This window comes from Paroedura picta, chromosome 4 (assembly GCF_049243985.1).
Source record: "Paroedura picta isolate Pp20150507F chromosome 4, Ppicta_v3.0, whole genome shotgun sequence".
NCBI lineage: Eukaryota > Metazoa > Chordata > Lepidosauria > Squamata > Gekkonidae > Paroedura > Paroedura picta.
In genome coordinates this window covers 27,370,868-27,385,783 of record NC_135372.1, presented here as the reverse complement: position 1 = coordinate 27,385,783, position 14,916 = coordinate 27,370,868, and the positions used below count along the sequence as shown (strand labels likewise).

The 14,916-nt window shown below is 50.6% G+C and overlaps 1 protein-coding gene across 5 annotated transcripts in view; it reads right to left on the bottom strand.

The window, feature by feature from the left end:
- The window catches only part of ABCA7 (ATP binding cassette subfamily A member 7), a 101,056-nt gene that overhangs the window by 19,346 nt on the left and 66,794 nt on the right, over positions 1–14,916 (bottom strand). For all 5 annotated transcript variants that reach the window (XM_077332067.1, XM_077332068.1, XM_077332069.1 and 2 more), the window contains 7 exons: positions 12,261–12,366; positions 10,681–10,755; positions 8,961–9,130; positions 7,559–7,736; positions 6,483–6,598; positions 3,580–3,724; positions 816–939 (listed from right to left, as the gene is read on the bottom strand). In XM_077332067.1, coding sequence (XP_077188182.1) covers positions 816–939; positions 3,580–3,724; positions 6,483–6,598; positions 7,559–7,736; positions 8,961–9,130; positions 10,681–10,755; positions 12,261–12,366 — 914 coding nt within the window. The remainder of the gene's footprint in view (positions 1–815; positions 940–3,579; positions 3,725–6,482; positions 6,599–7,558; positions 7,737–8,960; positions 9,131–10,680; positions 10,756–12,260; positions 12,367–14,916) is intronic.

The following is a 14,916-nucleotide window of genomic DNA, read 5'->3' as shown; positions in this document are numbered from 1 at the left end:
AGGTGATTTTAAAAACTTAAAATTTTTTTTATTTATTATTTATTTATTCTTAAATTTATACACCACCCCTCTCTGTGGCCAGGCTTGGGACGGTTTACAACATGATGACATCAGTTCTAAACGCGGTAAAACGACAATACACCAAATGCTCTGACATGCCTCCTCCTTCTCTGTGTCTTTAATATTCAGTGGTGGGGTTTTATTCTGCAGAGGGAAGGAAATATTCTGCTGTGAGCCTCAGGGTCGCAAGATTGTGCACAAGTGGTCCGTTCAAAAACAGTCAAGATGGCTGGACATTGCAGGAGCACAGAGAGAACGGAGTGTGATCTGGGATGTGACTGGTTCCAAACTCACCACTGGCATGAACTTGTGAGGTGGATGCCCCTGGGAAGGGATCCTGCCATCGTCTTCCCATCCACAATAGATGGATGGATGTTCTTGGCATTCCTGACAGGGTTGTCATGACGACTGCATCACACAAGGCTCCAAGGCAGGGGTGGCCAACTATGGCTCTCCAGTTGTTCATGGACAACAGTTACTATGAGCATGGTAATTGTAGTCCCTGCTCTACAGAATGCCTAAGCATCATCCTGCATAGGAACCAGCTGTTTTGGGTTCAGGGATTCCAAGAAGGGCTGAGGGCATTTTGCATGCATAAAAGGGGCAGGGCTGCTCAGACCATGCCCAGGGAGAGGGTGCCAATGGAGGAAAGAAGAGAATCACTCAGCACAAAATTTATTCCACAGAGAAGATGCTGAACCTGTTGTGGCAAGCAAGGTCCCAACCAACATCTGTCGATCTTCACTATCACTCACCGAACCTCTCAAAGGCGTCAGCCATGGCTTGGTTCTTTACCATGTCAATCAACCCCCGGCCCAGGCAGAAGTGGGGAAAGACCAGGAAGACCTTCTTCAGGATGACGTTGATGTCGTTCAGTTCCTGCTCCAAAACCCCCAAAGAGATGCCAAAGAGCCTTCTGTGATTATCCACAAAGAGAGAAGTGCAATCTGGCTTCATCCCTCCCCCCCCCCACATAAGACCCGCTGCAGCCTATTTTGGCAGCTGCTCCAACCTTGACCAGGTGGCTGTTGAACAGAATGGGAGGAAATGTGCACAGGAGCTGCAATGGCCCACCACCAGTGGGCTGTGGAACCTTGATACGCATTGGGGTACCTTTCAATTGTCTACCAAGGCCATCAGATTGAAACATGGGTGACCTAAATGTGCCACCATGAGTTGAAGAACGTTGAGATTCAGTCTCCATTTCCCTGGATCTGCTCAGTCCACTTGCACATTGGTTATTCCTCTGAGATGTTCTGCCCTGTGGCCTGAGAGGTTTGCTTACACCCACTGAAGAAGCTTTGTTGCCTTCTCAGTGTCCTTGACCTCATACCACCCTAGAGGTTGATGTGAGCCCTCGTGGACATATTGTCGGTTCGCACCAGAACATGACGACTCTGTTGTTGTCACTGGTGGAAGGCCCTTAGCACCCTCCAAGCAACTCACAATTCTAACCAGTTGATACCGTGTCTCACTTTGGCCTGAGTCCACTGCCCCTGGGCAGAGAGGCCGCATCAGTGTGCCCCCCAGCACCTCTTGCTGGCATCTGCAGTGACTACCACTTGATCCTGTTCTAGGAACAATGTCTCCTTTGACAGATTGCTGGGAAGTATCAGCCAATGGAGCTGGTTCTTGAGACCCAACAACAATAGGATCACCTCGTGCACCTTCTAGGCTATCACTTTCTGATACAGTAGAAGAGTCCACTGCAAAGGTCTGGAGTACAACAGGCCCACAGAATCATGTCATTGAATCATAGAGTTGGAAGGGACCTCTAGGGTCATCTACTCCAACCCCCTACATAATGCAGGAACTACCTGACTACCCAAAGTGACCCCAATTTCATGTCCAAGTATTCCCCACCCCCACCGCCACCAAAAATCTCCAGAATCCAGCCTGTTAATTGGTTTTTAATGTATGTTAATATGTTAATTGGTTTTTAATGTATTTTATGGGGTTTTATACTGTTGTAACCCGCCACGAGCCGCAAGGGAGTGGCGGGTAATAAATTCAATAATAATAATAATAATAATAATAATAATAATAATAATAATAATAATAATAATTCAACTACCATCCCACAGTGGCAATCAGCAGTTCCTTGGGTATGCAAGGAAGGTCCACAAGAGACAAACACTGGCACATCCCTTCCTGCCCACCCACTCACAAACTGCCTAATTTCATAAAACCAGCATATCTAGCCTCTGCTTAAAAACTTCCAAAGAAGGAGAATACACCACCTCCCGTGGAGATTAGAAGACCCTGCACCATTGCCAGGTGCATGATAGGGACCATGGGATCCCAAATCAGGCTGATTATATTGTTCTGTTATTCAAGGGGCAGGAACACCAAGGCTTGCTGTGTGTCTGTCCTCGCCCCCAGATGAACCAGATCCCTCATTGGGGTCAGATGACTCTCCCTACTCTCATTGCCTTCAGGTTTTCTAAAAAATTAAACATCTATAGCGGGGGTCATCAACCCCCGGTCTGCGGCCCGGTACCGGTCCACAAAGGCCACGGTACTGGGCTGCTGGCAGCCACGTCTGCCTCCCCCCCACGCAGCGAGAAGCAAGAGGGAGGGGAAGAGGCAGGCGCAGCTGCCGGCATTCCGGTGACGCAAATGCGCATGTGCGGAGCTGCTGCGCATGCGTGTTTGCGCCCCCTGGTGGCAAAACGCACATGTGCAGCAACTGCGTATGTGCATTTGCGCGCAGCTGCCGCGTGTGCGGCGGCGCCCGGGCCATTGGCTCTCCCCTCACCCCCGGAGGTGGTCCCTGACCACAGAAAGGTCGGGGACCGCTGATCTATAGGATTGGTTCAGTTGTTATGTGGCCATTGTTAAAAGGCAGATCTAGGCAAACAAGACCATCCTGAAGACTGCAAAACCAAGCAGGTTAAACAGCATCTAGCCAGGCTCACTTGCAGAAGCCAACTGATTTGTTGGGAGGGGGGAAGGAAAGCATACCTAGGTAAAAATGTAAATTACTTTCATGCTGCGATGGAATCACCCTTCCATATAAAGGCACTCTAGAACTGGGATTTCTTGAGAAAGAGACCTGACCTTCAGTACCCAAATTCACAGCAGCATTCCACATGTCCAGAATTAAGGGAGGCCAGTACAAGACGAGATTTGAACTGTTGGCTAGGTTAAGAATGATATAAACACAAGAAGCTGCCTTCTACTGAAGCAGTTCTTTGGTTTATCAAGGTCCACATGGCAGCATCTCTCCGGGGTGTCAGGCAGAGATAGGTCTTCCACATCTCCAGCTATCAGGTCCTTTTAACTGGAGATGCTGGGGGTTGAACCTGGGTCCTTCTGCATGCCAGACACTCTAAAACTGAACCACGGCTATAAATGTCTAAGAGGTTTTTCATCTGTCCTTTCAGGGGTAGTCAACCTGTGGTCCTCCAGATGTTCATGGACTACAATTCCCATGAGGCCCATGCCAGCGTTTGCTGCCCCCACCCCCTCCCCCTCCCTCTGCCCCCAGCTTGGAGCCTCAAAGGTACCACAGCCCACCTTATCTTTAAAGAGTTCAAGGACAAAAGTAGCCACACTGCCGTTGATGCCAATAAAGAGATTGATGCACGTCAGGGCCACATAAGCCGTGCTCGGGACACTGAAGAAGAAGGACGCTGGATACATGAGCGGGGTGATGGACCATCTGGGGGGTGGGGTTGAGGGAGAAGGAGAGATCAATTAGTGCAGTGTGGTGGGCTAGGATCTGACCTGTTCCTATGATTCTGTAATCAAGGTATTATCAATTCCGGCTGGGTTTGACCCGTTCCTATTATTTCTACTTATTCACGATTGCATTAAGACTTCTATTCCGCCCCTCTCCCACAATGCAGTGCTTCGGGGTGGCTCACAGGACTTGAAAAGACGCACAACTGAGCCATTATGATGGAATATCTCTCTGCCCTCTCCCCCACCACTGAGTTCATTTTCCCTCCAAAACTAAGCTCCCTGTCCCACCCAGTCACTAGCAGATCTCTTTGGGCTTCCCTCAGCCCTGGGAGCTTCTGGGAAGGTTCTTAACAAACCCTTTGTCAGAATGGCATTGAGACCCTCTTACTAATAAAAAATTTATTTTATGAAGAGGGGAAGCAGGGGGGGGGGGGTTGGAATGAGGAATCAGCTTTTCAGGTGTTTACAGGCTTTACTTTCAGATGCTAAAATTCTTCTGCAAGGGAGAGGGTTCCTTATTGTATTTATTTGAACTTGGTGAGTTCCACGGACCCTCCCTCTCTCTCCGCTGGTGCCCTAATGTCCTCCCTTCATGGACAAGCTGGTCCTCCACTCCCTTCTGAGGTCAACAGAGCTCTACCTCAGGCCCCTGTACCTTGGGAAAGACACCCTTGATTTTCCCTCACCAACTAGGCAGGGGGGGTTCCACTTTCTCTTCCCTTGACCTCACAGTTTGGCCTAACTTGGGATCATTCTCCTGACTCTGTGTGGATCAGCTCTCTATCGAAAACCCAGTGCTCTCCCTGCAGTTTTTCAGCGAAGGTTCTGGACCAGAACTCTCCCTGACCGGGCTCAGGCAGAACTGAACCCTCCAGCCCACGGCCAGTCATATTCCCTCCCAAGCAGCTGGGGCTGGCCAATCACAGGCCCTGGCTCCTATGACCGACCCGTTGCTGTGGATACAGCATTCTGGAGCTCACAGCCATAAAACGGAACCAACATTAAAATGGTGGGAACAGTTATAATCTTGACATGGGAAGAGCTCACACCTGGGAAGAGACCGTATCTGGCAGAGCAATAACTGCAGGAAATAAATGGTTCGCCTAAAGGTCTGCTGGAATCCTTCTGTCTTGCAGGCATTGCAGGGCACCCGTCTCCTCAGATAAGGCACTCTGCCAGGATGAGGCTATGACAGGAAAAGCCCTCGCCCCATCAAAGCAAGACAGCCTTCTTGAGCAGGGGTCATCAACCCCCGGTCCGTGGCCCGGTGGTGGGCCGCAAAGGCCACGGTACCGGGCCTCCGCCAGCCACGCCTGCCTTCCCCCACCAGCAGCAAGAAGGAAGGGAAGAGGCAGGCGCAGCCGGCAGCATGGTGGTGATGCAAACGCGCATGCGCGCTGTTGCCGCACATGTGCGTTAGCGCCCCCTAGTGGCGAAAACACGCACGCACAGTTGCCGCGCGTGCGCGTTAGCGCCACCTGGTGGCAAAAACACGCATGCGCGGCAATTGCTCGTTTGCGTATTTGCAGCACCTGGGCCGTCGGCTCTTCCCTCACTCCGGAGGTGGTCCCTGACCTGAGAAAGGTTGGGGACCGCTATTCTTGAGGACCAAGAAATGGTGTGGCGTGGGAGGGGGCGCTATACCAGGAGACAGGCCATTTGAAAGGCTACCACCAGCACCTTGAATCTGGTCCAGAAAGCAATTGGCAACCAGCACAGTTGCCTCAAGACGAGTAGGCCAAGATGAGCCTGTCATTCTGGATCACCCAAAGCTTCCCCAGTTCCCGCCTAGACCGCATGGCCAGTGGCTTGGTCTGGAGGTGACCGTAGCATGGATCACTGTGGCAAAACCACATTCTTGCCCCCTTAGCTGTGTGCCTTGACACGGCTTTGGGGATGGACTCTGCCTCCAGGCAGTGCCCCACAGCAAAGGGCTCTGCCCCGGTTCTAACTCCTGACCAGCTGTCGGCTCTCTCAGACCCCAAGGTTTTGTTTGGCTTTAATTTGGTGGGTGGGCTACCTTACTCTCAGAGTCCCCTTCCCCAAGCACTTATGGCCTCCAGCAGGAAAGGATTTAATTTCCCTATCCTCTCTACAGTCAACTTTGAAAGGGGATTAGATTGATTCATGGAGGAGAGGTCTGTCCATGGCTACTTGCCATGTTCAGAGGAAGTAGGCCTCTGAATCCCAGAGCCAGGAGGGGAACTCCTCAGCCTCTTTTCCCTGTGGGTGACCACCACCTGAGACACAAGGCTGGACTAGACAGACCCCTGGTCTGATCCAGCAAGGCTCTTCTGAGGTTCTTCTGTTAACCTGAGGTTCTTCTGTTAGCTCTCTTGGCAACACAGAATGTGCCAGAGTCATTAACCACTGCTGGAGCAAACAAGAAGAAGGGGCACAGCTGGGCAGAGGCCTGCAGCCCTGAACAGAACCTAGCCCTGCTGAGAGAAGGGCAGTCCCCACTCCCCAGAAGCTCCTGGGACATCATGCAGAGGGGTCTTGTCTTCGGGACAAGCTCCCATTGTCCACCAAAGTCCAGCTTTTCCGTGCTTCTTGGAGCTCTGCTGGTAAGGTAGGCATGGTCTGCTCCCTTCTCTGTGACACCAGGCACGCACAAGAGAAGGGCGGGGGTCTCTTTCCCAGAGCCTCTGCCCCACTTCACTCTTTTGGTTGGCCAGCCACACACCCTCTTTAGCTTTTGCCTGCCCCATGATCCCCCATTGCCTGGGCCTTACCCGTAGAGAAGGAGCAGAAGAATCAGGGTGGGGAGGTTTGCTGGGGACACATAGGACTTCTGCTGGAAGCAGATGAAGATGAAGACTACCAGGACAGCTGGGACGAGATAATTGCCCTGCAGGGTAGAGGGGAGGGGAGGTCAGCTCTTCTCTGGGGGGCCAAGAGCAGATTCACAGAAATCATCATCATCATATAATAAAATTTTATTTTTAGCCTTCCCTTCCAGAATTGCTCAGGGTGGTAACGACATACACTCAAACATGAGACACAATAGATTAAAAACATTATTAATTATGGTCTAATTGTCCAGACAGGGGGGTTTGTGGATCAGGAGCTGACCTTCCTCTCTCTTGATGGATAGGCTAGCTGTGTTTGGTGGCTGTTATTTTGGGCCTGGTAGAAGAGCTTCGTCTTAGAGGCCCTGCGGAACTGGTTTAGGTCCCACAGGATCCAGATCTCTCTTGGGAGCGCATCTCACCACACTAAAGCAGGGTTGAAAAGGCCCTGGCCTTGGTCAGGGCGCTTCCTTTGGGGTGGGGTGACTGAGCAGATGTTGTTCTGCAGATCTTAGTATTCTTGGGGGAATATGAGGGAAGAAATGTTCCTGTAGAGATGCCAGTCCCAGATCATTTAGGGCTAGCACCTTGAACCTTATTCCAGGAGTAGTCAACCTGTGGTCCTCCAGATGTCCATGGACTACAATTCCCATGAGCCCCTGCCAGCATTTGCTGGCAGGGGCTCATGGGAATTGTAGTCCATGGACATCTGGAGGGCCACAGGTTGACTACCCCTGCCTTATTCAGTCTTCAATCTGGAGCCAACACAGCTGAGAGAGCACTGGTGCTAAATGTGCTCTCCAGTGAGTCTCTGTCAGTTCTTGGACCACAGCATTTTGCACCTGCTGGAGTTTCCAGAGAAGTCTCAAGAGCAGCCCTGCGTAGAAGGAGTTGCAGAAGCCTAAACTGGAGGTGACCATCACATTGATCGTTCTGGCTAGGTCCAGGTCTGAGAGATAGGCTCCCAGCAGAAGGGGGACCACTCCCAGTTTGAGCCCTGGCCCGTCCGCACAGCTCACCATGTCCCAAGCAAAGTTACCCAGCCAATAGATGCTGGGCTTCATGCCGCTGACAATCTGCAGGTGCTTGGCGTTGCTGACCCGCTCCTCAATGAGGAAGAGGACAAAGCTGGCGGGAACGAAGGATAGGGCGAACATCACGCAGATGGAGACCAGCACATCAACTGAGGTAGCCATCCTGGAAAAGACACGGGCCTATGAGCAACACAAGCCAGGGTGGCGTGCGGGTTAGCCAGTCTGATTCATGACTGGGTTGGAGTCCCAGTGGGCCACAGAAGGCCACGGAGTGCCTTGGGGCCAGGCCACCCCCTCTCTTTCTGTCTGATCTACCTCACAGGACTATAGGAAAAATTAAGGAAGACTAGAAGTCCCCTACGTTTTTGATCATGTGTGCACCGTTGGAATTCTGACACAGGGTGGTGGGCGCTGCCACAAAATGGCTGCCATGGGAGGCGGGGCCAATCACAAAATGGGGGCCACAGGAAGTGGAAGCCCAAACACGGGACAAAAGCAATAATTAAAATAAAACAAACACTGTGGTTGCAGTCGCTGCCAAACTGATGCTAATTTAATCTGCAGAGGCAAATGGCTCTCCAGTAGCCAATTAGGAGCCCTGCTGGGCAGAAGCCCCATCAGCCCCACGCATTGCTCAAAAACACTTGGTGGGTACCAGGAAAGGAGCCAGCAGGTGCCATGACAGCCACAGGAAGCACATTGGGGCGGGGTAGAGCCCAGGTAGAGGAAGAGAGAACCCTGACCTCTTTGATAGACAAGCTTCCCACCCACTTTGGCCCTTCCTGCCTCCTAATCTTTCAGGGGGGCATATCTTTCAGAGATGACTTCTCTGTGAGAGTCCAGCCGATTGCTCCCAATAAGCAGGCTTGAAGAAAACCTCTTTACTGAAGCTATAATGATGCTTCCGTCTCAAAGCCTTTGCTAAGACTAACTACCCTGAATCTGTTACTGTTTTAACATCCAATCCCCTGCCCATTTGGGTGCGGAACTCTCCAGATGCCACCTCCTCAGCCAAGCTGGAAAAACATTACCAGTACCTCATGGCCTAAGATCGGGGGGGACGGGGGGGGGGGAGAAGAGGAGGGGAGAGAGAACAGTTCCCACAGATTAATGCACCAGAGCCAAAATTCCAAACTAAAACTGCTACAAACTCACAACTAGGGCAATCAATTCTACAAGACAGGGCTACAGACTTTTGACACTCTCACTTCCTCCTTCCCCAACCCCCGAAGCAGCACTGATTTCCAGATTCTCAGGCAATTCTTTCTTGCTCCTCATCCCACAAAGTTTATGTTTCTGAAATGTTTATGAAAGTTCTGTGACACCACAACGAAGCGGTTTGCAGGGAGGGATCAGAGAGATTCATGCACAACCAGAAAGTACTCACAGGGCTGCCTCCGACAGCTGCTCTTTGGTCATGTTGAGGGGGTGGTTAATCGTTGTGATACTGTACTGCGTATGGTCTGCGCCTGCAGGCAGATTGGCCCGGAGGAGGCCGTTATTGATCACATTGACGAAAGACACCATGGCGTGCCAGCCCTTGTTGTTGAACCAGACCTGGGATAGAAACATGGGAAAACAGCACTGCGTTCGCAATGTTGGAGACCATGACTGTGTTCTGCCCACAAGGACTGATATGGGAAGGCATCTTGGGAATTCTGACATAGGGTGGTGGTCACAACTATAACATGGCTACCACAAGACTCCCCAGCCCCCCATGCAAGAAATAGTCCAGAACCCCTTTAAGAAGAATGCAAGCAGATTGGACCAGGTATCTTATTTGGGCCTTTGCCCGGTTTGCTTTGGTGATCAACCAAATGTTCCGAGGATGCTCAGGAAGAAGGTAACCTCTGTGCTTAGCATCTAAGACCTGGAGGTCAGCTGTCTCCACCGAGCCCTTCACTGACAGACCTCTCTCCTCCATGGATATGTCTCCCTTTTCAAGCCATCAAAACAGAGGCCATCACTGTAACTCGTGGCAGTTGAGCACCACAAATTCACTGGCAGGGGCTCATGGGAATTATAGTCCATGGGCATCTGGAGGGCCGCAGTTCGATTACCCCTGAACTAGGCTTACGTGCTTTAGTGTGCTTCAAGCCAGAGGCAGCCAGCGCCTGCGTGCGGGTGCTGGGTTATGTGCCACTGCCAGCGCCACCCCCTCCCTCCTATGCCACTCAAAACATGAAGCTCAAATACTTTGGCCACCTCCTGAGAAGGAAGGACTCCCTGGAGAAGAGCCTAATGCTGGGAGCGATCGAGGGCAAAAGAAGAAGGGGACGACAGAGAATGAGGTGGCTGGATGGAGCCACTGAAGCAGTCGGTGCAAACTTAAATGGACTCCGGGGAATGGTAGAGGACAGGAAGGCCTGGAGGATCATTGTCCATGGGGCCACGATGGGTCGGACACGACTTCGCACCTAACAACAACAACAATTGTTCCTGTTCTATGTAAACCGCCCTGAGCCTTCGGGGAAGGCAGTATATAAATATAATAATTGAATTAATAAAAAATATTGTCAGATCCCTGAAACTAAGCCGGGTTGGTACTTGGAAACGAGACCACCAAGGAGGGCTCTTCAGAGAAAGGCAACTGTACCTCCTCCCCCTTCTCACTTGCCATGAAAGCCCCTTGCTGGGGTCGCCATAAATTGGCTGTGACTTTACAGCATTTCATACATGCACATGATGTGTGTGTGTGTGTCCCCCACCCATTTTTCTCTGTAGTTGGCATTGCTGGGAGGGGCGGGATATAAAACAAAGAATAAAATAAAGGCCTTCAAATTCTTTAGATTTTCTGCAGAAAATAAGCACATGGATCATTTGAGTCACCATTTCCTGCAATTCTTCCAACCCTACACTTTCAAATGGGGATCCAGTTTAGCATTTAAAAACCCACACAATTTTCAAGGGCATAAAGTTTTGTGAGTCCAAGTATATGGACTCAGAAAAGCTAATATCCTGGAAACATTGGTTAGCTTTTAAGTGCTATCGTACTTGAAATTTTATCCCTGTATTCTAGAAAAGAGCCACACCAGAGATCTATTCAAGGACATTACAGTATTGGCTGGTCTTATTTTCAACCCCTTTTATAAACTTCAAAAACAAACCTTGACATTCTCAGAAGACTCCAATCCATCAATGAAGCTACTAAGGTTGCTCAAAAGCCTGTCCAGAGAACTTCCCTAAAGGTTAAAAAATATTAGGAAACAACTTGGTGAGAACTAGACACTTGAACATCAGATTTTAAACGTCTAGAGAAGAGAGATCAGGAAACAAGAAGAGCCCTTCCTTGCATACCCAGGAAATTGCTGATCGCCACTGCGGGATAGTAAGTGAATTTCTTCCAGGCCAGGCAACATTCTGGAAATGTTTGGTGCTGGGAATCATTTGGGCATGAAATTGGGATCACTGTGGGTGGGCAGGTAGTTGTGAGTCCCTGCATTGTGCAGGGGGTTGGACTAGATGGCCCTGAAGGTCCCTTCCAACTCTATGATTCTGCGATACTATTCTAGTTGTTTTTACTATTCTAGTTGTTTTTATTTCACTACCAGATGAAGTCCCAAAGTGGATTACTATCACCTTCCCTACCTCTCCCCACAACAGACACCCTATGAGGTAAGTGGGCTCTGACAGAACTGCTCTGTGAGAACAGCTCTAACAGGACTGTGACTAACCCAAGGTCACCCAGCTGGCTGCTTACAGAGGAGTGGGGAATCAAACCTGGCTCACCAATTAGAAGCTGTTGCTCTTAACCATGATACCAAGCCAGCTCTTGAACGACCTCAAGGCTAAGAACTTAATTGTAATTTCCACTGCCATCACCTCAATCATGGACAAGCTTTTATAATATCAAAGAATGTTCACAAATATTCTACCTGTCTATGGCAGGGGAGAATCATGGAATGTTCTAAGGCTCAGCCAGGTATTTTGAAGGAAACAGAGGGGCAGCTGTGGTAGGGAGACTCACCACAAAGCAAAGTACAGAAGCTCTTCAGCTGATGGCTTAAGGCAGGGGTCCCCCACATTTTCAAGTCTGCGTGCACTTTGGGAATTCTGACTCAGGGAGGTGGTCACAACTACAACATGGCTGCTACAAGAGGCGGAGCCAAATACAATATGGCTGCCCCAGGAGATGGAGCCAACGACAAAAATGCCAGGAAGTGAGGTCATGCATAACTCTAATTGGTCAGATGGCTAAGGATGAAGGTCTTTGAACAGCACTGCACCCCACACGGTCAGATTTCGCTGTGTTAAAAGTTCATCAGTGCAAGTTTTTCAAAGTCAGAATTTTAAATTTGGTATAAATTGCCAAGCAGGGAATAAAAACAAAACACACAGTGTTTGTCTAGCGCAGGGGTAGTCAACCTGTGGTCCTCCAGTTGTGCATGGACTACAATCATGGAATTGTAGTCCATGAACATCGGGAGGACCACAGGTTGACTACCCCTGCTCTAGCGCACCATGCGCTTCAGCATATGTATATGGCCACTCAGGGTGTTATGCACAGCTGATCCATTTTGTGTCCTGCAGCTAATAGAGCATATTCCAAACTGCTGTTGGACGAGCAGAGTGGAGAGAATTGTGGGGGGCCTTCCTCACACCCCTTTGTATGAGAAAGTCAACAATGTGAAGGTCCTTTTTATCGCTCTAGCCCCCCCTCCCCTGCTATTCCCACACCACTCCTCACCTCAGTGATGCTGAGAAAGCCACGGATGTTCTTCACAGTGGCATTCAGCTCCTGGGGGGTTGGCAGGGCCCGCAAGGTGCGGGCACCCAAAGAGAACCCACCGTACCTGGGGGGATCAGAGGAAGGAAGGGCTTTGAGTCATCAGAAGGCTCCCTTCACTTTTCTTAGTCTGGTCATAAAGCCTTTGCTCAGCATGCAGAAGGCCCCAGATTCAATGCCCAGCATCTCCAGTTAAAAGGCCCAAGCAGTCAGTGGTGGGAAAGATTTCTGCCTGAGACCCTGGAGAGTAGGCCATTCTGACTTTAATGGAGCAAGGGGCTGTAAGGCAGATTCATGAGCACTCGTGTGTGTTCACGAATGGCAAGACAAGGGCTAGTAACACCTTTCTCCGTAGCATGGCTTCTAGGAAGGAACCCATTTCCCTCCAGGCTGTGCAGGTGAGTGGCCCTCTCCAACACACTTAGCAGCCATCCAGACAAACGCACCCACTCTGTTCTGCCATTTCTCTCATTCTCTGAGCACAGGTACTCTATTTTGTTTGTTCTTCCTCTCTTCAGACGTTGCCCCTATATTTTTTCACCCCCCCCCCTCAAAAAAAAAACCCTCACCAAAATATTTCAGCACATATTTTACATGGACATTTGATCTGGCTTTCACACGCGTTTGGCTCAGAAGAGGCATTCAAATGGGCATTTTATGCCAGCAAACATGAAACGGGGCGAGGGAGTGCCCAGCCAATCACCTTTTAATCCCGCCCGCCCCACGAACAAAGGATAGCATGCAGGCTTTTCTCATCATTACATCAGTGAGGACCCAAAGTAGCTTGCTTAATTCTCTGCTCCTCCATTTTATTATCACAGCAAAGACCTCATTGCAAGGATGGTAGCGAGGACAGATGACGGGGTGTGAGCTCCAGCATGAGGGACTTTTAGGGGTAATAGCAACCCAAAATCCATTTGACCCACAATAACGCTGGGGAAGGACAGAATAGAAACAAAGTGGAGGCATGGAGACCCATTCCTGTTAAATGTAGAACTGAGCGGCAACTAGCCAGTGGTGGAATGAGGAGGAGCCCGGGAGGCCTTGCCGGGATGAGTATCCTTGTGTGGCAGGAACACCTGAGCTCAGGAGCATCCGATCTGGGTAATTGGGTCAACACAAGGTAGCAGGAACAGCAGCAGAGGGCAGCAGGACCAAGCCGCTCTACATTGGGGAAGAGCACAACGCTAGAACATCTCCTGCAATGCCAAAGGGTCATCCCTCCGGGTCCCCTTTCTCCCCCAAGTACCGAGGCCCCTTGAGTTCCCAGCTCTGGAGATGCTGGGTCAGCATGAAGGCACCGGCTACCCGAGCTCCGGACATTCCTTTTCAGGAAGTCAGAGACTCCCGTACCCACCCCTGGACCATTTGGTGCTGTGTTTGGTTGTGCAGGGGTTGGCTGGAGCAGAGGAGCCCTGCATTGGATGGATGATGACCGGGAGAAGTGGGGGTGGGATTTTTAGGTAGCTTTATGGGCCCTGGTGAGGGGAGTTCCCAGAGAGACCTGTGAGGGAGAATTGGGATTTTCTCCTCCCGTCCAGGGATTATTTATATCTGTAGTTTGTTAGGTGGATGGGGAGGGAGGTTTTGTTGGGTTAGGGTGGTAATGGGGGTGGATAGGTTAGTTTAGTACAGATATTGGGAGTAGGGCTTGAGGTTAGGGATAGCCGCTCCTCGGGGAACTTCCTGAGTTGGGGGAAACCTGGAGGGGCCCAGATAGATATCGCAGGATGAGGAGATTTGACAAGAAAAGGGCAGGGAGCAATTACAGTCCAATAAGCCCACAACTGTAGGGCTCTCACAGCTGTTGGAACATCTGGCCTGGATCAGCTCACTGCCTTTCTTATCTCCATCCCATCCCCAGATAGGAGGTGTTAGAGATTAGGGTGGAGCTGACATTGGTCCTGTGCAATGTCAGGTCAATCAGCAACAAATCCTCTACTCTGTGAGATTATTTTGCAGGGCAGGAAGTCGACCTGGCATGCGTGACAGAGACCTGAGCGAGACTGTTCCTCTTAAAGACCTGGCCCCACCTGGGTTTGCGGTTCTTCACCAGTCTCAGCACCATGGTAGGGGAGAAAGAGTGACGATTCTGATCCAGAAGAATTTCTCCTACAGGGCTCTCTTGATGTTGTCAATCGTTGAGGTGGAGTGCATCAGTGTGGGGCGTGATATGGTGGAGGAATTATCTGCGTGGTTTACTGTCCACCCAAATGCTCCCCCAACTAGCCTGTCGAGCCTCCTGGAAGCAATGATGGCTTTTAATCCTGGGGGGGCTTCAATGTTCATGCTCACCCGCCTTCCTCTGAGTCTGTTCCGGACCTGGTGTCTAACATGGCAGCATTAGGGTTCTCCCAATTTGTTACCGGACCCACCCATCAGCTTGGCCACACACTTGATCTGATTTTCTGTGCTGGGGTGGATGTGGATCTGCTAGCGGTTGATCCTATCCCATGGTCAGACCACTATGCCCTGAAGGCCCGGCTCAGGACACCACCCCCTCCCCCGTGTGGGTGACGGGCATATTTCTGCCCATCCACAGACCCATAGAGCCAATTGGATTCCGGAGGCGGGGGGGCATGGCTCATGGGATATATGCAGGATCTGTATTGCTTTT